This window comes from Hibiscus syriacus, unplaced genomic scaffold (genome assembly GCF_006381635.1).
Source record: "Hibiscus syriacus cultivar Baekdansim isolate YM2019G1 unplaced genomic scaffold, ASM638163v2 tig00111098_pilon, whole genome shotgun sequence".
Taxonomy (NCBI): domain Eukaryota; kingdom Viridiplantae; phylum Streptophyta; class Magnoliopsida; order Malvales; family Malvaceae; genus Hibiscus; species Hibiscus syriacus.
Window position 1 is genome coordinate 538,648 of NW_024062983.1, and position 27,158 is coordinate 565,805.

General features: G+C 35.7%; 2 protein-coding genes and 2 pseudogenes across 2 annotated transcripts; 2 read left to right on the forward strand and 2 right to left on the reverse strand.

Annotated features, from left to right (window-relative positions):
• Window positions 1–1,920: 1,920 nt before the first annotated feature.
• LOC120153101 lies at window positions 1,921–5,721 on the forward strand (annotated as a pseudogene).
• A 14,153-nt stretch (window positions 5,722–19,874) lies between these two features.
• On the forward strand, window positions 19,875–21,620 carry LOC120153062 (annotated as a pseudogene).
• A 1,916-nt stretch (window positions 21,621–23,536) lies between these two features.
• LOC120153057 (GDP-mannose 4,6 dehydratase 1-like) lies at window positions 23,537–24,919 on the reverse strand. The gene has a single exon (XM_039165072.1). The coding sequence runs from the start codon at window positions 24,883–24,885 to the stop codon at window positions 23,752–23,754; it is 1,134 nt and encodes a 377-aa protein (XP_039021003.1). The 5' UTR covers window positions 24,886–24,919; the 3' UTR covers window positions 23,537–23,751.
• Window positions 24,920–26,503: 1,584 nt separating this feature from the next.
• On the reverse strand, window positions 26,504–26,893 carry LOC120153100 (60S ribosomal protein L8-like). The gene has a single exon (XM_039165103.1). It carries the CDS (start codon window positions 26,842–26,844, stop codon window positions 26,554–26,556), a length of 291 nt encoding a protein of 96 aa, XP_039021034.1. The 5' UTR covers window positions 26,845–26,893; the 3' UTR covers window positions 26,504–26,553.
• Window positions 26,894–27,158: the final 265 nt, after the last annotated feature.

Sequence of the window (27,158 nt, forward strand, 5' to 3'; positions counted from 1 at the left end):
GCACCTGCCACCTGAAATTACACCAACAACTTGAATATGGCCGTCTCGATTTGAGCTCAGTACACTAATATTGTTACAGACTTTAAAAGGATTACGATTCCAAGTATACTTAAATATATAATATCTAAATTATATGAAGATCATTGATAAATTAATAAAGGCTAATTATAAAATAAGTGCCCAAATTATACATTTTTTCAAATAGGTGTCCAAACTTCTTTTTAAATCATCCAGGTGTTTGATGTTGCCACTTTAGGTATACTGACTGTAGCTGTCGTTAAATTTTTTTGTTTAGTGATACATGTCACATTTTTTGTAATTTTAAAAAAAATAATTATATTTATAAAAATTCTAATTTGTCTTAAATTACAAAAAACAAAACTCAATTTCCTAAAAATCCTTAATCCTTAACCCTAACCCCCTGACGTCGTCCTTTCCGACTGACCACCGCCGCCGATGTAGTCATTGTCATCTTCCTAGTCATACGTCGCCATACTTTTCACTGATTGATCATCGGAATCATGTGAGGTCGTGATTTGCAGTATTGAATTCATCGGGGTACAAACGTCGATTATTGGTCACGATTTCATAGGGTTATCGATTTTCTGGTGGAGGTGAGGTCAGATGGAGCTTCGTCGATGAAAAAGGACGACGACCGTCGTGGGTTTAGGTGTTGAAATTAGGATTTTCAAAGTTTTAGTATTTTCTTAAAGTATTTTGAATTTTTAGTGTGTGTTTTTAAATATAATTTTAATTTTTTAATTTTAAATAAAATTTTTAAAATTATCATAATGTGATATGTGTCCTTTAACGGTAGAATTTAATAGCAATTATGGCCTAGACACCTAAAATGGTAACGTTTGTAATTAAAAAAAGTTTGAGCCCTTAATTTAAAAAAAATAGTATAGTTTGAACAATTAGTTTATAATTAAGCCATTAATAAAATGTATAGTGATACTTTGTGTAGTTGGATCTAATTGGGCATAATCTATCATGGCAGTGAGAATTTAGTAGTTCTAAATTTTGTTTTGCTACACAATTCCTTGGAGGGGTCCATTCCAGGTTATCAGGAGTGATGAGACTGCACCGTGTCAAGATTAGCAAAAGCACATCATAATGCTATATTGGCATCCACATATGAAGTTTTCTAAATCTAATTGATTAGGCTTTTTAAACTATACTGAGACTCCCTCCTAAACACAAACCAATTCAAATTTGGCACCAAAAAGCCAATTAATGGGCTGCCTTTTGCATCATTTACTCAAGAGTGGGGACTCCCACAGTGCTTGATGTGATTAGCCCTTTGTTTTGGTGGGTAGGTTTACATCTGCCTTCTTTTTTGGCTTTTTCCTGTAGAACTTTGGCTTCAATGCTCGCATTTGAGAAGAATGTGTGACGACAATCTTCTTTTCATCCCATCTTTGACATCTTGACTTTTGAACCAAATAGTTAACAGAAAGTTTGCAAAAGTGACATCAGAACCAGAAATTCTTGAGGAAAGGCACCACCAAATTGTCAAAAGTGAAGGAAGATGAAAACAATGGAGGTTTAAAGGACTTCAAAGTTCAAAGTATTGTTATCAAATTTAGATTGGTGATCGGATTAGTCATATTATAGTTATAATAGTTAGATAAAAATATAATAAATTAACAACAAAATATAGAAGGAAAAAAACAGTTTTTTAGCCTATTGTATTCTGATTTTTACCGATTTGCAGCATAATATCCTAGTCGTATGATAAAAAAAATAGCATTTATTCCCATGAAATCACCTAAGAAAAAGCTAGTAAAAGAGAGTGCTTGGGGATGGAGGGGAGAAAGAAAGATTACAGCAGAGCAAAGACAAGATCACACAGGGCTCAATGATTCTGCCCACATCATATCAAATGAGGTTAAAAGGAGCAGCCGAGCCCTCCCTTTTTGTGTGCCCCACCACTCCCGCTTTCGAGAGAGAGAGAGAGAGAGAGAGATCATCAAAAACTCAACACTGTTGTTTTCATGGCGAAACCAACAGTTTTTTAACAGTAACATTTGCTTCTTCCTCGCTTTCTCATAAACTGTGACACCCTTTGTTCAAGGAAACTCCATTTCTGTTGCCAAAGCATCAAACTTTGCTGTTGTTAATGTTAACCAAATGACTAAAGGTTTCATCTTTTTCCTTTCTCTGCTTCTTTGCTTACATTTTTTATCACCGGCCGAGACGGACCAAGCTGAGATCCAAGCATTGACGTCTTTCAAAGCTCAACCTTAATGATCCCCTTGGAGCTTTAAACGGATGGGATCCATCAACACCTGCAGCTCCATGCGACTGGCGTGGAGTTGCTTGTTTCAACAACCGTGTCACCGAGCTACTACTACCCGAACTCCAACTCGGTGGTAGACTCACTGATCGTCTCTCTGACCTCAATCTCCTCACCAAGCTCAGCCTCCGCTCCAACGCTTTGAATGGAAGCATACCTTCCGGTCTTTCACAATGCAAGCTTCTAAGAGTTGTGTTCTTGCAGTCCAATTCACTCTCCGGAACACTACCATCCGAGATAAGTAATCTCACTGAGTTGGTCACTTTAAATTTAGCTCAAAACCATTTATCCGGCCGAATACCGGGAGATCTCCCACGGAATATCCAGTATCTTGATCTTTCTTCGAACTCGTTTTACGGTTCGATTCCTAGAAGCATTGCTGATTTGTCACAGCTGCGATTCCTCAATCTTTCGTATAACCAGTTCTCTGGTGAGATTCCCACTAGCACTGGTGAGCTTCAACAGCTTCAGTATCTCTGGCTTGACTATAATCTTTTGGAAGGGACTTTACCTTCAGCTTTAGCCAACTGCACTTCACTGATTCATTTTAGCGCCGAGGCCAATGCGCTTGGTGGGGTTATCCCAGCAGCCATTGGAGCTCTTCCTAAGCTCCAAGTCGTTTCACTTACTCATAACAAGCTCTCCGGAACGGTGCCGGTTTCGTTGTTCTGCAATGTTACTGTTTATCCGCCTTCCATTCGAATTCTTCAGTTGGGGTTTAATGTATTCAAGAATGTTGCTGGTCCTGAGTCTGGGAAATGTTATAGTGTTTTACAGGAATTGGATCTTTCCGGGAATGAGATTAGTGGGGTTTTTCCTTTATGGTTAACGCGTTTAACATCGTTAACAATGTTGGATATTTCTGGGAATTTTTTGTTAGGTGAGATTCCAGTTGAAATAGGGAGTCTGCCTAGATTGGAAGAGCTGAAACTGGCTAACAATTCATTAACTGGGGTTGTTCCGATTGAGATTAAGCAATGTGGTTCGTTGCATGTTCTTGATCTTGAAGGGAATCGACTATCTGGTGAAATTCCTGGTTTTTTAGGTGGCATGATTGGTTTGAAAGTGCTCTCTCTTGGGGGTAATCTATTTTCCGGTTCTATTCCACGGAGTCTTGGGAATCTTACTCAGCTTGAAACCTTGAATTTGGGTCGTAACAGCTTGAGTGGAAGCTTAGCAGAGGGGATAATGAGGTTGAGCAATTTGAGCACGTTGGACTTGAGTGGAAACAAGTTTTCTGGTGAGATTCCGGTTAGTATCGGTAACTTAAGTCAGGTTGCTGTTGTGAATCTGAGTGCTAACGGGTTTTTCGGGATGATACCGCAAAGTTTGGGCAATTTGTTCAAGCTAACTACTCTTGATTTAAGCAAGCAGAAACTCTCTGGTGAGTTGCCATTTGAGCTCTCAGGTTTACCTAATCTGCAAGTCATTGCATTGCAGGAAAATATGTTATCTGGGGATGTTCCCAAAGGTTTCGGTAGCCTGATGAGCTTGCAATATGTGAATCTTAGTTCCAATTCATTATCTGGTCAATTACCAGAAACTTTCGGATTCCTTCGTTCACTGGTTGTCCTTTCATTGTCTAATAATCATATAACTGGAGTGATCCCACCAGAGCTAGGAAACTGCACTGAGCTTGAAGTTCTCGAGCTCGGATCAAATTCTTTGACAGGTCAAATTCCTGCTGATCTATCCCGTCTTTCGAGGTTGAATGTGCTAGATTTGGGTGGTAACAACTTAACCGGAGGAATTCCAGTGGACATCTCCAAAGATTCATCATTGACAGCTTTGTTACTAGATGGTAATCAGCTCTCGGGAAGCATACCGGATTCTCTGTCCCGGCTATCCGATCTTACGGTGCTGGATCTTTCTTCGAATAACTTGAGTGGAGAGATTCCATCTAGTTTCGGTCTTATTTCTGGATTGGTCTACTTAAATGTCTCGAGAAATGACCTAGTAGGAGAGATTCCAGTTACTTTGGGCTCCAGATTCAACAATGCATCAGCGTTTGTGGATAATCGAGGGCTATGTGGAAAGCCATTGCATCGAAAGTGTGAGGATGTAGCTGAAAAGAACAGGAGGAAACAGTTGATTCTTTTGATGGTTGCGGTAGCATGCGCTGCTTGTTTCTTGTCATTATGTTGTTGCTGTTATGCCTTTAGCCTATTCAGATGGAGCAAGAAACTCAAAGAAACTGCCGGGGACAAGAAAATTAGCCCTCCAAGGGATAGTTCAGGAGCGAGCGGGGGCCGTAGTAGCTCAGAAAATGGAGGCCCAAAGCTTGTTATGTTCAATGACAAGATCACTGTGGCAGAAACTATCGAAGCAACTAAGCAATTTGCTGAAGAGAATGTGCTTAGCAGAACACGGTTCGGGTTAGTTTTCAAGGCTTGTTACAACGATGGAATGGTGCTCTCTATCCGCCGTCTACCAGATGGATCACTTGCTGAAAACATATTCAGGAAAGAAGCCGAATTTGTAGGCAAAGTGAAGCACCGGAACTTAACAGTTCTTCGAGGCTATTATGCAGGACCACCAGACTTGAGGCTCCTAGTATACGATTACATGCCCAACGGCAACCTGGCAACACTCCTCCAAGAAGCATCCCACCAAGATGGTCATGTCCTCAATTGGCCAATGCGCCACCTAATCGCGCTAGGCATAGCCCGTGGTTTAGCCTTTCTACACACATCCAACATTGTTCATGGAGATGTGAAGCCCCAAAACGTCCTATTTGATGCTGATTTCGAAGCACATTTGTCGGATTTCGGCTTGGAACATCTCATGATCGCAACCCTATCAGAAACTTCCACTTCAGCATCGATTGGCACATTGGGTTATGTATCCCCAGAAGCAGTTCTAACAGGGGAAACCACCAAAGAATCTGATGTCTATAGCTTCGGCATCGTCCTACTTGAACTATTCACCGGAAAGAGACCAGTTATGTTCACACAAGATGAAGACATTGTGAAATGGGTCAAGAAACAGCTTCAAAGAGGTCAAATCACTGAACTTTTAGAACCAGGGTTACTTGAGGTTGACCCAGAATCATCAGAATGGGAAGAATTTCTCCTTGGAGTCAAAGTTGGGTTACTTTGCACAGCTCCAGATCCTCTCGATCGCCCAACCATGCCCGATATCGTGTTCATGCTCGAAGGTTGTCGTGTCAGCCCCGATATTCCTTCATCTCAACCTTCACCAGCATAAACAACACCAGATCCGAAGGCTTTTTTTCAACTTTTCCTGTCTCGTGAAAAAAAAAAATTAACTATAGAAGTAGGGTGAAATTTTTGTTGTTGCATTTCATTTCGAGTTTGTTACTTTTTGTTATTTTCTACAACCTTTGGGGTCTATCAATGAAACTAGCAGAGGGACAAAAGCTCAGTTTCAAAGATGTCCGAAGGGAGACAACAACCGTTGGGGGATCCACATGGGGGTATTTAGCGCCAAATGCGAAACTATTGGGGGTGGTGCACCCTGGATTCCTCACGTGCCACAGTGATAAAACTGTAGCCGTTAAAAATTGGACCCCGAGATGCACTGCATACACCTGCAAGAAAAAAACTAATAATTTAAAGACAAAAGCTGTCTCTTAGCTGTAAATTGAAGGAAACAGATGCATTATCAAAAGCCTATTTCTGGTTCAATTTTTTTCCAGGATAACATACATTAAGCATATCAAGTTCAACAAGCTTTTATATGTGTTACATAATCTTTATTATATCATTATTTTCAACTAATAGAACTTTATACAAGGGATAAATACCATTTTGGTACATAGGTTTTATCCGACTTCCCGGCTCAGGCCGTTGATGGAGTCGCTTGAGTCAAAGCGACACTAGAGTTCATCACGAAGAAGAATCGGACCGGACCTTGTCTAAAAATGGATTTACACATTGACGTACCCATAGATTTGCTTAGTATTTTGACAAAGAAGTACACCGATTCTTCAGATTTCACCCACAAGTACATTTTCAATTCAATAGAAGAAGTCTATACTTATATTTTATATTAGATAAAATTAATCCTTAAGGGTGCGTTTGTAAGATTACCAGTGGGAATAAAAGATTACCAGAGAATAAAATTACTGATAATGTTGTATTTTGTGTTTGGTTAGTTTAGAAGGAATATAAGATTACCATGGTTAAAGGAATAAAAGATTATTGGAATGTATATTTGACCAAATTGTCCTTATTATATATTTGTTTATTTAACAAGTTGAGTTCTACTATAATATCACTATAAGATATTTATATATTTTCTTTGAAAAATTTAAATCCATAAAATTTATATAATTTTTTTTACAAAATTGAAAATATAAAAATGTTTAATGAAAGGGTAAAATTTTATTTTAACCTTTGAATTTCATATAAAATTTTAATTATAGACTTTTTTTGTAAATCTAAAATAGTTTAAGGATCAATTTATAATTTAACATTCGTAGAATTTTTATTATTCAATGACAGAAGAATGATATTTTTCGAAAAAAAAATTAACGACATTTAGTCCAAAACGCCGGTAATCCAACAATACCTAAGGGAAAGGGGTAATGACATTCCCGGTAATATACCCCCAAAAAATGCACTGTTGGTAATAAAACATTACCGGGAATGAGACTATCGACTAACCAAACGGGAGAATGAGATATTTTTATATTTTCTTTAAAAAATTTAAATTCATAAAATTTATATAATTTTTTTACAACATTGATATTATAAAAATGTTTAATGAAAGGGTAAAATTTTATTTTAACCCCCGAACTTCATATAAAATTTTAATTATAGATTTTTTTTGTAAATCTAAAATAGTTTAAGGATAAATTTATAATTTAACCTTCGTAGAATTTTTATTATTCAATGACATAAGAAGGATGTTTTTGAAAAAAAAATTAAGGGCATTTTAGTCCAAAACGCCGGTAATCCAACAATACCTAAGGGAATGGGGTAATAACATTCCCGATAATATACCCCAAAAAATCCACTGTTGGTAATAAAAAATTACCGGGAATGAGATTACCGGCCATCCAAACGGGGTAATGTGGATTCTATTCCCCTTGGTAATCCCACATTCCCCGAACCAAACACGCCCTAAGGGATCCACTTCTCACACCTGTTCAAACCTGTTTTTGTTTTGCTTAGAATGTTGTGATCTCTATGTTCAGACCACAACTTAATGTATCAACATCTATATGAAGGAAGAAAATACAAGAGGATTTTAGTGAAAGAAAAACTTCATAACTAACCCTCTACCCTTACTATCTATTTATAGGGATAGATATTTGACTACAAAAGAAAACTAAATAAAGTAGAAATCTACTTTAATAAAGTTATATACTTTTAATCAAACTAGGATTCTTATTTTCCCAAATTTAAATATTAATTAATTTGTGTCATTCTGAATTCGAGTCAAACTTTAACAAATCTCCACCTTGACGTGAATTCTGAAAGTGCGAAGGTTTCGAGACAGAACACACAAATTCGATGAGGCACTCAAACTCAACAAAAAAAATAATTTTTCACTTCAACGAACAAGTTTTCCACCTCTTCCACAGTACCCCTCAAAGAGGTAATCTTCAATAAAGATACCGTCCAAATCCAAGCTTTAGAAAATCCAAGCTTTTTTTAAAGCTTGGATTTAGTCTTCACATCGACATGGTTATCATAAGTGTCAATTTTGCTCACAAATATATCATCACAAGCAATATCATGCACAACATGATCTCGATCATCAATGATAATTCTATCTTCAAATTCGTTATGCCCATGAAATTAAACTTTTTTTTTGTTTCACATAATCGTTATGTCCACAGTTATCTTGTTCAACAAAAACTCTTCTTTTGATATATTTAGTCAAGACGTTTTTACTAGTAACAATGTTATTTGATACATGGAAGAAACATCAGTTGCATTATCTAAAGTTGTTGAACCCTGTAGAACATGAAATTTGATAGTCTTTCTCTGCCCTTTCATTACAACAAGAGAATCCTTGCAAATCTTCATAGCTCCACCTTCACTGAAGAATTTGTACCATTTTGAATCTAGGGTACCTAACAAAATTATATTCCTACTCAAATATGGAACATTTCTCACATTATCAAATACTCAAACAATCGCATCAAACATCTTAATCATAATTATGTCAATAACTGCGACTTTACAAGAGACATTGTTTTCCAAAAATACATCCCCTATAGATACAACTTTATACGTCGCAAACCAGTCACGATTATGACTCATATGAAAACTGCTACCAGAGTAAGGTATTCACTCATCACTTGTTATAGAGTTGTCGAGTTCTCCGTCATCGCACTCCTCTGCTACACCAATCTCACCAGATTTTTAGGAGTTTTGCTCTTTATCTTCTCTCTTAATTTTATCATGTAACTTGTAACACTCCAATTTAACATGACCTTTCTTTTTACAAAAGTTTTTACAAAAGTGACAAGTTTTACTTCGGTTGGAAGATTTTGATATGCCCCTACTTTCTTACTAAAAGAATGCTCATCTTTTCTTTAATGGTATGAGCTAGTTGATCCATGTACCACGAGACCCTCTACTGAGGGTTCGAAATTAGATACAAAATGCCTCATCTCTTCAAACAAGTGTAGGCCACTTCAAAAGTGTGTGTTTCAATATTATACATAATTGTGTCTCTAAAAGATGAGTAGAAAGGAGATAGTGAACAAAAGAGGATCAATCCTAAATCTTCTTGATCATATTTCACTTCTAAGGTCTTTAGATCAGAGACAGTTTCCTTGAATGAGGTCAGATACTCTTCAAGAGACAAACTTTTCATCAACTTGAGCTAATAAAGACAATGCTTTAAGTGCTATTTGTTGGTCAATGATTTATGTATGCATATTTGCTCCAACTTCACCCAAAAGAAGCACATTTTTTTTCTTTCAACGCATCCTGTAATATTTTATTTGATAAAACGAATTTGAGATATGACTTTATGATCTTACGGTTTTCTTCATTCGTCCAATCCGACAATGTTTTCTTATCAAACTCTTCCAATGCATCATCTAAGTCCAATTGTGCAAGGCATCCCGAATCTTCACCTGCCACAACGAGAACCTGGTGTTTCAATTCAATAGCTTAATATCATAATTTATTCTTATTCCATACGAATTCTTGTCTAAAATAAATATTTACTTTATCAAATTAACCTACTTACCAAGTAACCTTTAACCACTAGAATTACAATAAAATCCAACTTAATTACCAATTGTAATTTAGATCAAAATATAACAACATCACATCTAGTGCATTCGTGATACAGTTTAGGGTAAAACTGAAGTCTTTTTTTACAACCATTCCATCACCTTTCATCATTGTATTCAGTAAATCTTGTTCATCACAAAAAAATCGACTTTTAACACTCTTGTTCATCGATCGTACTTATGGAACAAATTGTTATAATGAAGTTGGACCTGGGATGATTAATCTAAACTTACTTTGAGCGAGAATGTAATTCGTTTTCGAACATAATCCATTGAAGGAACCACACGTTCACTTGGAGGCGAAATCACGTATTTTTTTTCATCAAAGAAGCCCCCCCCCCCCGGTTTGAGTTCGCATAAAGAAACAACCCCAAAGAACTTCATCGATGGAGAAACGATCATGGCAAATAATGAGTAATGCGGACAAACCATCCAAGTTTAATCATTTGATTTCGCTATCCACAAACTTCTTGTGATGAGTCATTTTGCTCTTGTAGCGTTTGAAAACAACAGTGGAATGCAAAACAAAGCTTTCTCGTGAAATATCTTTGATCATATCCGTAATGGACATAATATTAGTGTTATGATAATTGAGAAGATAACAATGCGTAACATAAATAAGATTGAAAACGTGGAAAATCCTAAAAAGGAAAACAAATCCACTACAATATTGAAATTATAAAGATTTACAGTCACAAACCCTCCCGCAAATTCTAAATTTTTATCTTCACTTAACCCTAATCCCTATTATCTAATTCCTCGATGAGAAAGAAATCAAATATTATAATGAGTCTTTTTAATATAGATTCCAACCTTAAGTCAAAAATTAACAAAAGAAGATTCATATATATACAGATTGAACATGCGACAATATTCGTACTACGAGACTTGTCGCTGCCCCTCCTGTTGGAAACAGTGATGAACTTAGTGATGAGCTTTGATGTGAGATTCCCCACCACATACTCTCTTTTTCAGTTTATTTCTTTCATCAAACAAATTGCATCACGAGTTTTTCAAATAAAATCAAAATGAAATTTAAAACTTTAATAATTATGTTACCTACGCTTTTTGAGTTTGTTGTGCTCATTAGACACTGGATCGAATACCCAATTGTCACATCATAATTGTGTTTTGTGATTTAAATTCAATTGTGAAACAATATCGGTGCCGACACTCAGTATGTACTCCAAAAATCGCTGTAGTTGGAGGTCATATCAAGCTTGTTAAAATGGAATAAAGGGCGTGATAAGAAGACGACTTCTTTGACAAAAGGTTGTACGCAATCAAATGGTCAAATTTGTAGTAAAACTCGGAACCCAAAACCAGTTTTGTCTCTGTAACGAAAAAGCAAAGCAAGAGAGATGTAGTCAAATTCATAGGCGTTGCAATCAATGTGAATTGGACCCCCTGTATACTTGAACTCCATAAGCAGTGGCCAAATCCCATTGTAAAAACCACACCACTGCTTTCTAGGACCCCCTCCAGCTCTCACCTTTGACCATCATGCATCTATTATTCTAGAGTTCCACCTGTTGTGAGAAATGTGGCATATATCACATCAGTCTCTGGAATGTAACATCTCCCTGCTGCATCTGTCCGTATGGAAAGGATCGAATACAGGCCAACAAATGAACATCCGACAAATAATAAAAGGTGCCTCCGAAACCCTAAATGAATATGTAGTTTCATTACCTTCATCACCGCCACCAATCCGAAAACCCTAAATGAATACTTATGTATATATGTAAAAAAAGTGCAAAGCAATCATGGTCGGTCATCGATGCCCCCATGAAATAAAGCTTGAGTTTCACACCTTAGAATGAAGAGTGGAGAAGAGCATTGAGTGGTATACGAGTGTAGTTCAAGAGTTTGGTTAAAACCATCTGTTATTTTCTCTCTTTCTTTCTTTTAATAAATTAAACAGTCGCACTTGGAAGGGTCTGGTGTAGTTCTCTGATTGAGGGAGAGAGATGAGCGTTTGGAGGGGCTAAACTCACGATATAATGCTTTCAAAATAAATAATTCACGAGATAATGCACTCCCCATATTATTTGTTGAAATAGGGTGAAATCTACAGTGTGACCGTAGGTCGCCATACCTTCCGGGCGACCTACTACATCGCCGGCTTCCCTGGACATCTGCATGTGCCATGCACGTCCCCAACACAGGTAGCCATGCACTCCATGCACGTCCCCAACACCCAACACATGTTGAAAAGCTATTGAGCGTCATTAAATTTGATTGTTGAAGCAAATAATATTGAGCATTGAATCGTGTAATTATTGAGCGTTGAAAGGCTGTAATTCAACAATAATATTTGCTGCATTTAGCGGCTAAATTAACGCTTATGGATGCATGAATCTCCCAACTATCGATGCAACGCATGCATAAGAGAACAGAGGGTTAAAGCTTGACTACAATCTCCCAGCTATGGATGCAGGAATCTCCCAGCTATGGATACAATGCATGCACGAGGGAGCATGATTAAGTTTGGTCGCCAGCGAGCAGGGTTAAGTTTGGTCGCCAGCTAGGTCGTCGGGACTGCTTGGCGACCTACAAGGTCGCTAGGAGTGCATGGCGACCTTGTAGGTCGCTGGGAGTGCATGACGATCTGTGTTGGGGTGTTAGGGACGTGCATGGAGTGCATGACGACCTATGTTGGGGTGTTGGGGACGTGCATGGCACATGCAGACGTTCAGGGAAGCCGGCGACGTAGTAGGTCGCCCGGAAGGCATGGCGACCTACGGCCACACTGATTTCACCCTATTTCAACAAATAATATGGGGAGTACATTATCTCGTGAATTATTTATTTTGAAAGTATTATATCGTGAGTTTAACCGGTTTGGAGGGGTCGCTTTATAAAAGGGATTTAAGATCCTGATTGGACCTCAACGGAACTTCTTTTGCTGCTTACGCTAACTCTTATAACCACAATTATTTTATGATTACTTAATAATCATTATATAAAGTTGATAAAATTACTGCATACACTGTTGGCGAAACTAAAACTTCTTAACTAGAATTATCTTTTAAAGGATGAATTTGTTACGTTTAATGATCATTGCTAAGTAACAATGATGATCATTATTAATTTAATTTATAAAAATTTAAAATTTTAATAGACTCAACATATAAATATAAATTAGTTATAGTTTAAAGATAAATTATATAAAATAAAATATTGATTACATTGTTTTTCATAATCTTTTTTAATTTAAGATTGATACTTGATCCAATTATTGTTAAAATATTATGAAAAATAATATAATTAATATTTTATTTTAAATAATTCACCTTTAGATTCTTAATCAATTTATAATTATGCAGTAGTGAGTCCTTTAGAATTTTAAATGTTTATAAACTAAACTAATGATGCTCAACGATGTTTATCGTTAGTGGTGCTCAGTAATGTTCATCGAGTTTTGTAGAATTTTTTTTCTTTAAATATTATTCCTAGAATTTTTTGACAGAAACAACTAATTTTATTCAAAATATGAAATATCCCAAATTACAATAAAGATTTACAATCATAATCGTAAATTAAGCATATAATTAGAAATTTTTCCTATAATCATTGAAACAAAATTAGCAACTTAAGATCACATAAGAATTATACAAAGAAAGATTAAATCTAACCAAGAAACTCGAACAAATATAGATACAAACAGATCTAATCGCATCGGCAAACGAACCACAAAAAGAATATTAAGCTATTGAAAGACCACTGACAAATTGCAAATCAAACTCGAGAGACGTGAAAAACTATCAACGAACGCAAATCGGGTATCCAAATCCAATCTGAGGGTCCAAAGTAGGGAAGATAAACAAGATATCAGATAAACGTCATCTTAATCAATCGTGACGATGTCATATCAATTGTAGAAAAAATATAAATAAAAAAACCAAAGAATCGAAAAACATGCAAAAAAAAAAAACATAAAAACACTTGTTATAAAGGTAGATGAAAATGTTTAACACAAGTAGACTTGTTGAAAAAAAAACAAAAGAAAATAAAGATATGATATAAAAAAATACTGACGATCGGTGATCAATATTAAAGTTGGTATCATCGTCGATCAATAAAAATCAAATATTATTCATAGAATTAAAATATCTCATTCACAATGTATCTGATATTAATTCATAATATAAAAGGCTTATAAATCGGGTCGGTCCTGGGTTGTACGTTTAAAATACTCAAACAACACAAATTCCATATTTTTCTCGCAAACGTCGTCCCTGCCGTTGGAATTACGATGACAAAAACTTGGATCGTTTTGGTTTTTGATGTCTTGAATTTGGTTTAATTAGTTAGGGACCGTAAGTACTCTTTTTCATGATAACAACATAGCATCAGTAATCAAGCAGGACAGCTAGCTTGACCATTCTGGTGGCGTGTTTAGCCTGTTACATTACTGATTGCTGTGGTTGCTTCAAAGTTTTTGCATTCAAATTTGAGTGTGTTTGTTTACTTGTAATCAATTGAATTTTTTACATTTTCTAGAAAATAATTTACGGACTTATTAAAGATAAGTCATTTTACAAACTTTTCATTTTAAAGAATAAACACTGTAGAAGTTAAAAAAAAGTATTATGCGGAAGTTACAAGGTTGCTGGGCGGTTTTCAAATTCCCCTCGTTCATGGCAGCACTTCAGCGACCACCTTGTCATTTTTAGTTCTATTTTATCGTTTTTACAATAATAATTTCTTGTGGTCCTTTTTTTTGTAAAGGAAATCATGGCTATCGATATTTTTGGACTCTCGGTGCAGGTTTGTTTTTATTTGTCTTCTTCTTGATCTTTTATTTTCCCTGAATACATGGTTGATTGCTTTCTTGATGTCGGTTCCTCTGTTTGTTTTTACAAGACAGTTCATTTATGTAATCCGAGGTTAGTTATCGCATATATGTGTCGAATGAGATTGTTGTTAAGGGGAGATTGTTTTCTTTATTGGTCATTTCGATTATTCTTCAAGTTTATCTCCTTCATGTTTGATGCTCAAAGTCGTTGGTGTGTTCAGTTTATGTATGTCGTTGCTTCACCTGTTAATGGTTTTGTTTATCAGTCTATCTCTAAGCGATCATTGTTGTCGGAATCGTCTTTCGGTTGGGCCTTGGAATTGGGCTTCGACTTAGGAAAATATGGATTGGAGTCGCCACCGATCATTTATTTTATTAAAAATGGGCTGATCGGATACCTTATTTCTTACCTGATCTGCATCTTACCAAAGATGTGTCAGATTCGGGAGTCGGTTACAGTCAAGGAAGAGTTAGCACCCTTGAACTGCCCTTTCGGTACTACGTAATTTCCAGTTGTCTTAATTAAGAAAGTTGTGAATTTAAATTAAAAGGTAAAATAACGATCCAAAACTTACCTTTGATTAATTGAACAAAGATCCTTAAAAAATGAAAACGAGGTGTTAGATAAAAAAGATGATGAAAATAAATAAAAATAAAGACAACAAAATAAAGAAGAAAGGGAAAAAGAAGATGAAATAAATAATAAAAAGATAGAGCAAAGATGAGAAGTAAATTGCATAATTAAAACAAACACAGAGAAAATGAAAGAAATAAGCAATATATAAGAAAATATACATAAATAAAATAAGATAAAACAAAGATAAAGTAAAGAAAATAAATAAATAAAATCAGTAAATGGTAAATAAAGAAATAAATAAAGAAAATAAATTAAAATTAAAAAGGTAATATATATATATATATATATATATATATATAACACGACATATAAACAAAAGATTAGGAAATAATAATAATAATATATAACAATATATATATATATATATATATATATATAATACAATATTAAGAAGAAATACAATAAGAGGGAAAATAAAATAAAATAAAAATAAATCTAAAGAATAATAATAATAAAAGGAATAAATAATAAATGAAACAAAAAAGAAAAATATATGTATATTAAAAAGGATGAAACTGAAATAAACGCAAAGTTTGAGGGTGAAATTAGAAACAAATCGGTTTCAAGAGCTAAAGTATGGGGGTAAAATGGAAGGATTAAAACCACGAGGGACCAAAATGAGATTTTTTCATTTTAAATAAAAAACACGCGGATCCCTTGCGTGGAGCGGGTCGACACGCGGTCGCATTCGGGTCAGCGGGTCGCGTATAAAACCTAATTTTTTTCTAAAAACTCTCATTTCTCTTCTCTTCACGCCGAAAGCCCCCCTTATTTCATAATTCTCTCGTCTGTTCTTCATAAAGGAAGAACAACCATCGTGGTTCTTCAAGAACCCAGCAACCAGTCGTGTGCGCCGCCTCGCTGCCGCCATTGACCAGCATCAATTGTTGATCATCGGCGGCAAAACACGAAAAAAATATATTTTTTAAGAAGCTGCTTTCCTCCTCTACTCGAAAACAAAGTTTGTTTTTTAAAAAACGCCTCGGAAATGCGTAGATCTAAGAAAAAATGTTTCGACCACCACCCCCTCATCTCATTGACGGTTGGGTCATACACTTAAAGAAGGCAACATGCAAGCCAAAAATCGAAAAGGGTAAGCCTTTTTACCTTGGTTTTCTCTCAAAATATTGCGAAGATCGTTCTGTTTTTTGTTATAGTTTGCTCGTAACTTTGCTCGTATTTATTTCATATGAAGTTCGTAGTCCAATAGGTTTGATTTACACTTATTTATAGCAAAATAAATCATGTTTTTAGGTGTTTACAACCGAATAAAACACTAATGTTTTGATGTGTTTGTTGGTGATATGTGCATGAGTTTCGTTCGTCGGACGTTTCGGAGATATTGAGAGACTGACGGCCGTAAAACTCGAAGAGGGAGGCGAGGGAGCTTGCGGCGCAGAAGAGGACACTGCTAGGGTTTTGGAAACCCTAGCTCCAGTGGGTCACGTGTATTAGACCACATGTTTTGGTCTTTGGGTCATTGTTGGACCATCGTGGTATTGTGGGCATCAATTGGGCCTGAAAAGAAAGGAAAAAATGTAAATAAATATATTATATATAGCTGAATATATTATATAATATAATTTATAATATAAATATATATTATATATATAATGTTTGAAGGACAAAATTTAGTGTCTTCAATTGTTATATTTTATTTTCGATAGTCACGACTGTATTTTTTCAGTTTGTACTTGATAAGACGTTTGTTGATACGACTTTCGATAAATAATATCCTGGTTATTTTCAAAACAAAAAAGCATAAACACTCAAAACATTTTTATTTTATATATTTTATTAATATATATTTTAGTATCATTTTAATAAAATTATTAATTATTAAATTATATTTTTAATAATATAATATTATACTTTTATTTTAATAATATAATAAATTATTAATAAAATTAATTTTATTATTAATGTCATAAAAATAATATTATAGAATTATTGAATATATAAAATATATCCCTTAAAATATAATATACTATTCTTATTTTCATATTATAATTTTTAATTTTTTAATAATATTATTATAATAATAATAATTAATATAATCAATAATATAATTTTATTTTAATAAATAATTAATATAGTTTATAGTAATTTTATTTTAATAAAATATAATCTCTTAATATTTTTTTAAAAATTATAGATATAATATTTTAATAATAATAATGACATAAATAATATTAAATAAATTATTCTAATATTTTAAAAATATTATTATTATTTTATTAATAAATAATATTATTTAATGTATTTGATGTTTATATTTAAAAAAAATTCTAATTAGTGAAAAATGAATTATACAACATCATTCAAACACGTAAAATGATTTCCAGAAAATATTTTATAGGAAATGTAATTCATTTTGCGGAATTCATTTTCCAGAATCTGTTCTTCGTGAAATAAATGGATCCTTAGTTTTTGACCAAGTTATAGATATGAATTATACTAGGAAAAGAGCTGAATTTTCTACTATAGATGATGAATAATTATTAAATTTTTCGTATTTACTTATCTAATTATAATGTTTTTATTAAAATTTAATATATTTAATAAATATATTTATTTTTCGATTAATAAAAACTTATGTTGAAGTTTTTACCGTTGGGCCAATCGTACCAGAGGTTGGTCACTTTGAGAACACCAATGAAGTTCGGCTATGGACTCGGGGTCTGTTTTCTTTTTGTTATTAGTCCGAGAAATTACAAGGATCAATCGACTATAAAACGTATGTATATTATGTAGATATATCTTAAATTAAGAAATTTTACTAAGACAACGAGTATTGACATAAGTAATAGAAATTTAAAAATTTAAATTTGTAAGGTTAAGTTTAAATTTTATTATCGTCACTTTTAATGAACATTTGATAAATTTTTATATAAATATCAATTGGATCGTACGTATACCCGAACAGCCACCCCTGACCTATATAATTTTTCTACCAAAAAAAATAATTTACCCAAAAATCAATTTGATACCGGGAAGACAATATGTAATTTGTGAGATTATTTTAGATGACAATAATAAGCTGAAACTGAGATCAGAAGTGGAAGTGGGGTCGTTGAGTAATTGAGTTTTGTCTTTTCCTTTGTTTATCTTCTACGTAAAGAACAATCTCAAACATCCAACCAGTATCCGCCACGTGGGTTCCAATATTTTTCCAATCAACTTTATATGTATATGTTCCTTCCCCCACACCTAATACATGGCGGTAAATCATTTGAAGGCCAACCTGAAATGACTGTCGTACGCCTAGTGAAGTCACGCCCTTCTTTAGGGTTATCCCATGCATGAATCATCAGCATGAACCTCAGTTAGGGAATTGAAACAGAAAAGGAACTTTCCCGGTAAGCTGGAAGAAAGCAGTGAGGGAAGGAATGGACAACGACGGTCCTTTGGCGGCGACGCCTGGCATATAAGAAGGGAAACGTTTCACAATGGTTCTCCATCCAAAAGAAAGAAAGAGAACAAACATAATCATTGTCATGTTCAAATACAACAAAAGACATACAAATAACTTCCTACGAGAACTTCAACAAATATACATGTATATCAAACATAATCATAAATAATAAGCATTAAAATCTGTTTATCTAAATTCAACATCTTATTTTATCTTTTACCACTGCAAACATATATAATAATTTTTATAAAACAAGTTATGATTTCTCTATAAAATGTAAGATTTAAAATATATAGACTTTTACCACAAGTAGAGGTTGAATGTCGATGCTATATTCTTTCCCGAACGTGTTGTCTCTTCGAGGTACATATACAACTAGTTGTGTTTTCTCATGAAGCTTATTGGCTATTGCTTCGGGTGTTGTTGTTTTTTAGAAAATAATTATCGTATTAACGTATTCGTGTCATAACGAGCATATTTTTTAGGTGGAGAAGATGATATTTGCTGTGCTGTTATATATATATTTTAATTGATTTTCATATGATAACGAAAATAAAATAATGGGCGTAAGTAATTTGTGTAGGAAGACGATAGTGCCTGGGGACAGCCATCAACCATGCGCAATCGAGCGGTCCTGCCCCTCTCCTTTTGTATTATCTTTTATCCCTCTCTCTTTCTCATTTGTCTCTCCATTCTTTAATGCCTCTCCCTCTTCGCATCTTCTTCGTCGTCGTCGTCTCTTTCCTTTGCCCTCTTCATCTCTCCATTCCAAATTCCTTGGAACGAATAATTTAACTCCACGACAACAGTTTTTCCAGGTAAGCTTTTGAATTTTTCATGGAAAATCAATTTGAATTTTCCAGCACCGTCGTCTCATGTCACCTTCTTGCACAAGTTTTACATCAGCCGCTTGTTTATTTAGTCGTCATTTGCATATTCCAACACTTCATTGGAGATGGAGCTTCTTTCATTTCCCCTGTTTGAGCAAAACCTAGTAGTGTCAGCTTGAGGAATGCTATGGAAATTCTCGACAAAGAGACAAAGTTGACAGACTCCATTTTCACTTTCAATGAGACAAGGACTCTGCAAGTGCTTCATTCTTCTTCTTTTTTCTCTTTATAGTTTATTATCTCTTACTCCTTGTCAGGCTTTGATCCGATCAAACAGAAGTTTTTTCTCGTTTTGTTTGTTTTTGAAACAAGGCGTGCTTAATTGTTATAGCTAGCTGGCGTCGTCTACCTTTTTCCTGTCTCCCATTCTTCAACTTACTATACGTCGCAGAGCAGTTTAATTTCTTTGATTAGTTATTTACATATTATTTGAAAGAAAAAAGTAATTTTTTGTTTAGTAATTGTTAAAAGTTTAGTGATGGAAACCCCGTTCTAGAAGTTATCATTTCCACCATTCACCCAACACTAGACAGCATCATTAGCTCAAACCTCTACCTGTCACAACTGGCCCTTCGATTTGTGCTTACAATATCATTTTCTTCAACCTTTTTTCCTTCTCTAAGTTTTTATTGGTTATGATTTAGAGATGATGAAGTTATAAAAGAGTGGTGAATTTGATGCAGAAACAACAGTTATGATGGAGTCAAGTGTCCCACCAGGATTCCGGTTCCACCCCACTGACGAAGAGCTTGTTGGCTATTACCTGAGGAAGAAGGTCGCTTCACAAAAGATCGATCTCGATGTTATTAGAGACATCGATCTCTATAGGATCGAACCCTGGGATCTTCAAGGTTCTTTTCCGTTTCTTTTATTCAGATTTTTAAGACCGACCCACACCTAGGGATTATGGTTTACCATTTGGCATTTGCACCGGAATCTAATAACCCTAGATTTGGATGCACATGTTTAATTAACCCTAAACTTTATATATACAAGTGCAGATAGATGCCGGATCGGATATGAGGAGGAAAAGGGGTGGTATTTCTTCAGCCACAAGGATAAGAAGTATCCGACGGGGTCAAGGACCAACCGAGCAACCATGGCTGGTTTCTGGAAAGCAACGGGGCGGGACAAGGCGGTGTACGATAATAAATCGAAGCTCATCGGCATGAGGAAGACTCTCGTTTTCTACAAAGGAAGAGCTCCGAATGGGAAGAAAACTGACTGGATCATGCATGAATACAGGCTTGAATCCGACGACAATGCACCTCATCAGGTAAGCACATATGATTTTACTTCACTTTTTTTCCTTGATTATCAGTTTATCACTTTCTACATTGTCGTACCTCTCTTTTTGAGCAATAGTTATTGATTAAAGTGAGAAAGGTATTCGTATTATCATGGTCATCCAACATTCTGAGTAGTTTTAAACAGGCTCTTAAATTTCTTGGCCTAATATTTCAAATCATAATTTTATTTACGTATTATATCATTCGATCCTCTAAAAATATATGAATTTATACACTATCAATATCATCGAATATAAATCCATGTAGCTGAAGTCGAATATGCCCCCACTCCACTAATAGAATTTATATGAACCAGTCCTTTTTGGTATCCATAGAAAGACCATTTATACTGATATGCAACATAAATGTATAGAAAGAAGGCTTCCACCCAAAAGAAAAAGTCAAAAAAGTTATTAGTACTAATATCATGAGCTTTCAGTTTTCATTTCAATTTCATTTAGCTTTTTAAGTTTTTGCAGGAGGAAGGATGGGTGGTTTGTCGAGCTTTAAGAAAAGAATCACCGGTGGACAAGCCAAGAGCATCGGTGGCGGGTGGGACTCGATCTACTTGTACGATGAACCAAGTGGTCTGAGCTCGATGGTTGATCCAATGGAATACATGTCGAAGCAACCCCCGAGTTTTTCACCTTTGTGCAAGCAAGAGACGACAGAGGCAGATAATTTGAACAACTTTGTTTACTCTGATCAGTTTATAGAACTTCCTCAGCTAGAGAGTCCTTCACTTCCATTAATGAATAAGCCAAGCTCGATACCTATCGTATCAGAGAATAATAATAACTATGAAGAAGAAGACGATTATCAGAAAAGAATGTGCAACAACACCACCACCAAGAAAATGACTGATTGGAGAACCCTTGATAAGTTTGTTGCTTCACAACTGAGTCATGAAGATAGATATAATCAACAAGGAGCTGCCTCAATCTCAAGCTTTGATGCTAATAATTGTTGTAACTAGGACATGGCGTTGCTGTTGTTGCAAAGCAGTAGAGAAGAAGGGAACAAGTTGAACAGATTGTGATATTGGAATATGCATATTTGATAAATGAAAGGAGACGATCGATGAAGAAAGCTTCTATCGCTTAGTATTAATTATAAATATTTGATGCATAATGAGACATTTTTGTAAAAAAGAAAAATATGGTTGTGAAATGAATGAAGAAATTCTCTCTAATGGAAACCAGTCATTTTACTCATCTTTAACTTGATTTTCTTGGCAACCAAACATAGTATAAACTAGCTAGGAAAAACATAGAATGAGTGGCTGGTCGGTCGAATCTGGATGTAGTCTTAGTGGGACCATGGTTCGTCTAGCATGCGCTAGGCAACGTGGCTCCTATCGGTGCATGCCTTGGAAGTTTTGTTTTCCTTTGACCATATGTTCATGGCTAGCTAGCCTTTTCCATCCCCATGTCCTCTTAGTGCCACACAGCAATAAAACCAGAACCCACAAACAAGAACAACTAATACATTAGTTTTCTTAAAATAAATACTTTCTTCATTATAAATTAAGAGATAATTAAGTACTTTTTCAGTTTAATCAGCAATTAGTGTAACGGTTGACCAAAAACAAGGCATACTTTTTCGGAGAACAATGATGCTTAATCATAGCACACTAATAAAGCAAAACCAGGCCCCATGTTTGATGAACTTTTTACATGCAGAAGATAAGGTGGAAACATACGTTGATGAAGAGAATAAAGAGAATTTTAAGCTCTGACCAATCACAAACTTTGAAATTTCAACGTGAAAATAAAATAAAAAGACAGAACAGGTTCTGTACAATAACGAATGTATCTGAAATTATTAGGGAAACTTTGGAGGCATGGCCAAGATAGTAATCGGAGTTGAAGCTATGGTGATCTCATCGACTTTTCATCATGCGAAATAGAGGAAGGCATGGCTTCGTCCCTTGGCTGGTCATTAAAATCATGAAAGCAATGGCTATCTCTTTTTCCCATATATATGGGGTAGGGAGAGGTAAGATAGTAGGCTACTCCCAACACCAAGTTGAGAGCAACTTCCGTAAGAGACCTCCGAAATCAATATTAATCATGTTTGTTGATCGTCACAGACATTGGTTTGTCAACCGATTTGTATGGACAAATCTTTTTGATCCTTTGATTTCTTTTAATTTCTCGGATGATGAAATACATTGGTTCATAATTTTTTTCTGGAAAATGCATTTCTTATATTGATACCATTTATATCAAAATTATAAATTAATTATTTTTAAGAACTAATTTATTTAATTTTAAAATTAAAATAATAGTTTTGTCTGATAATAATAATAATTCATAGAAATTATTCCTTTTCGGGGGACTTGTCCCATTAACCAATTTATATACAAGTAGAAAATTATGAAGAAACATTGTTGGAAAGATGACTATAAATCCCGAAGAAGAACCGTTGTAGATCCTCTGTTTCTTCTTATTTTTGTCATTTTTGAGCTTGCAGCAATGGGAACCCTGGAATCCGCTCTCTCAGCAAATTTATTTAGTGTTTGATTGCAATTGGGGGAGAATTCTGTGTGATGAATGGCATAGCTGGTAAGATCACAGCATTTCCTACACTCATCAATGTTATTTCAATAAACTTCACTTGGCTGAATTGAGCTTTTTATTTTCAAAATTGAAGCTCAAAAGACAGACATGAGCGTAGAGAAACTGGTAAACCAGGTTAACCTAGGAAGTGATATCAGAGTAATGCTATTAGATTGTATGGAATTTGAACAACATACATCTGTTTCTGTTTAAATTCTATAAGGAGAGCCAATTCCAGTTCACTTCCCATTACATTTGCATGTAATTTTTGCATTCTTGTGGAGTATGAGGAGCTAGGGTGAGACACTGAGACTTAAAGAAGTTTATCAGAAGCTTTGGCAATTGAACTCTACCAAAGCCTTAACAGCTTCACAACATATATCAGAAGGCAATCCAATCTTAAAATATAGTTCAGTACATGGTTAAACATTTTTGTAGAATCTGATTAAAAATTTCAATTAACTACATCTTGTATAATTCAAGTAGTTCATACATTGCAAGTGGAGGATGGGCAACTTAAAAGGAAGGCTAACTGAGGCCCTCGTACCAAGGCAAATTAATTGCAAAATCAAATAAACAAATTAAACATCAAATAAACTCAACTGTATGAATGCAGGTAGGAAATTTGGGAATGCTCTTAAGGCTGTTGTTGGGCGTCCATGTAACCTGCATCAACCAACACTTTCTCCCTTTTAGCCAACTCAATATCTTCATCAACCATCATCTTCACCAATTGCTCGAATCCAACTTTGGGTTTCCACCCAAGAACCTTTCTTGCTTTACTTGAATCACCTTTCAAATTATCCACCTCGGCTGGCCTAAAATACCTCTTATCAATCACCACATGGTCTTTCCAGTTCAGCTGAACATACCCAAACGCCGCTTCTAAAAACTCCTCCACCGTGTGCGACTCCTCGGTCGCCACCACATAATCATTCGGCTTCTCTTGTTGCAGCATCATCCACATAGCTTCCACGTAATCCCCAGCAAAACCCCAATCCCTAGAAGCTTGCAGATTCCCCAAAAACAACTTGCTTTGCAACCCAATCTTGATCCTGCCAACGGCCCGAGTAATTTTACGGGTCACGAAATTCTCTCCTCTCCTCGGCGACTCGTGATTGAACAGAATTCCATTACAGGCGAAAATCCCGTACGCTTCCCTATAATTGACTGTGTACCAATGCGCAGCGCATTTCGAAGCCGCGTATGGAGATCTGGGGTGAAACGGGGAATCTTCGGATTGTGGCGGAGGAGTAGATCCGAACATTTCCGAAGATCCGGCTTGGTAATACCTGATATGGCTCCGACCCGTGTCGGCGATATGCGATCGAACGGCTTCCAACAAACGGAGGGCCCCAGTAGCCACCACGTCAGCGGTGTAATCAGGGATTTCAAAAGAGACGGCGACGTGGGATTGAGCAGCCAGGTTGTAGACCTCGTCGGGTCGGATCGTGTCGATCCAACGACGAAGCGAGGAAGCGTCGGAGAGGTCAGCATAATGGAGCTTCATCCGAGCCTTGTGGGCGTTATGGGGGTCGATGTAGATGTGGTTTATACGCTGCGTATTGAAGTTGGAAGAGCGGCGGATCAAGCCATGGACTTCGTAGCCTTTGCCGAGAAGGAACTCAGTCAAGTACGAACCGTCTTGACCGGTGATGCCGGTGATTAACGCAATCTTGCGGTCGGGAGGTGCCTCGCCTCTGATGGTGGAGGATCCGGTTTTGGATCCGACACTGGAACTGTCATTTTGGCTTTCCATTTTGGGGTTCATAAAAGTCTGACGCTGCGTCTGGATTTTGAGAGGAAGAAAGACACGGTTTCGGTGATTTCAGCGATTAGTGCAGTGGTTTTGTTATTAGGGAGAAAGGGTACAATGGTCAATTTCTGTCCTATGAACTTACGATTTTGTCCTTTCCTTTGCGAGTGCCAGTTAAAATGAGATAAACCAGTTTTCATCACATTAAAAAGATAGTTATATCAATATCGGTTGGTTTGTTCATTTTTTATGTTCTTATACATTAAATTTAGATTTATTAAGAATATTTCCTCTTTATCTTTTTCCCTCTCCTTCACCGACTTAGACTTTTCATCAACGAGGGAATTGCAGTGCATATGAAATCACTCGGCCAGAAAAGGCAAAAGTAATGCCATTCACCTGAAACACAACTCCAATGGTCAGCTTCAGCTATACATCTGTCAAAACAGGCCAACCCCTTCTAATAATTCCATTGATCTTTGCATCGATCTGCTTTTGAATCCTTTGGGGGCAAAGCTCAGCCGCGAATCCATTCAGTTTTGCTGCCGTAGTAGACATCTCAAGCTCCTCTCCGGGCAGGTTTCCCATCAGCTGTAGAAGCAATGGATGGCGTTTGAGCTCGAATTTCTGCACACGTCACTCCTTTGACCTGATCTATCAATAGGCAATAGCACATCTGTAAACGATGAAGCATACGTTTTCCATCATTCATATTCAAATACACAATGGAAGTCTGGTAACTACACTAGTTGCTAATTTGAAATGGGAGAGCATTAAACCTATTGATAGTTTTATGCACATTAGTTCTCAGAACCCTACATAATTAAATTAATTTAACCCTTCAATCAAATGGTGACACATGACATCATTTGATTGAAGGGCTAAATTTATTTTATTTATTAAACCTAAGATTAAATTGTTAAAATATATAAGTAGCAGGGACCAAATATGTAACTATACCAAAATATTAAATGTCACATCACCTTATTCATTAACTGCTAACGACAAGTGACTTAATTGATAACAATTAAATAGTTAGGTGGTCTGCTTGACAAACTTGAAAGATCGATAGTATAGTTTACCCAATAATTTTTTATAATTATATACAATACATATACATTTATTCATATTTTCTTCATTTTTTATACGTGACATACATATATCATACATAGCTGAGAGACTCGACGTAAACTTGACAATCAATCCAATAATTACTAAAAAATTCAAGTTACTATTCTAGTTGTATTTTACAACTCGATTTAAACTTCAAATATTTTCGAGTCGAGTCACGTTTATGAAATTACAACTTGAAGTTAATTCGAGTGAAGTTTTCTTGAATCAAGTCGAAAAAATAAATTTTGAGTCGAGTCGAAAATATTAATTTTTCGAGTGGAATTTTGCTCAGACTTACACCGAAGAATAACAAACCAATTTCTTACTCTCTGCCTTCACCACCACCGACTAAAATCAGTCATATAGGAAAAGTAATAAGAAACGCCAGTAAGAACAAGTATCAGAAACATACATGAGACTAAATACCGATTGAAAGCGTATCCATCCCTCAAACAACTCCAAACAATACCATTATCAGAAATTGCAAACAAAATTTCCAGCATAAATGTGCTCAATACACTTGAATGTAATAAATGCCAAAAAACAAACATAAGTAAAATGCCACGAGGCTTAAGCCTTATCGGCCTTGGCGGCAGTAGCGGCCGCTTGTCCTCTGAGCCTACCAGTCCTCCTTGCAGCAATAAGACCAACCTTCTGTCCGGGATGTGCATCACGCCTAACCGTACTAGCATGACCAATGTGTTGATGGTTACCACCTCCATGAGGATGCTCCACGGGGTTCATAGCCACACCACGCACCTTAGGCCAGCAGTTCCTCTTCACTCTACACTTATGGTAAGCATTGCCAGCCTTAAGTAGAGGTTTCTCAGTTCTACCACCCCCTGCAACCTGCCCAATCATGGCTCGGCAGCCACTCGGAACAATCTTCTTGGCACCTGATGGGAGCTTGATCCTGTAATGATTTTATTCCAAAATGCCATTAAGGTAACAACTAACAGCTCCAAACTTTTCACAAAAATCAATCGTTGTCCACTTTAAACAAGGACTATCATGGGTCCATGTATAGGATATTGAAATCAGAATCCTTCTGCTTAACAAACTATGTCTAGGTGTACATTTAAGCACATACATGGACAGAAAACCGAGCAAAATACAAGGCTAAACAAAATCAATAAACTATCAATAATGTGTTCGTATCACAATCAGATATTCGT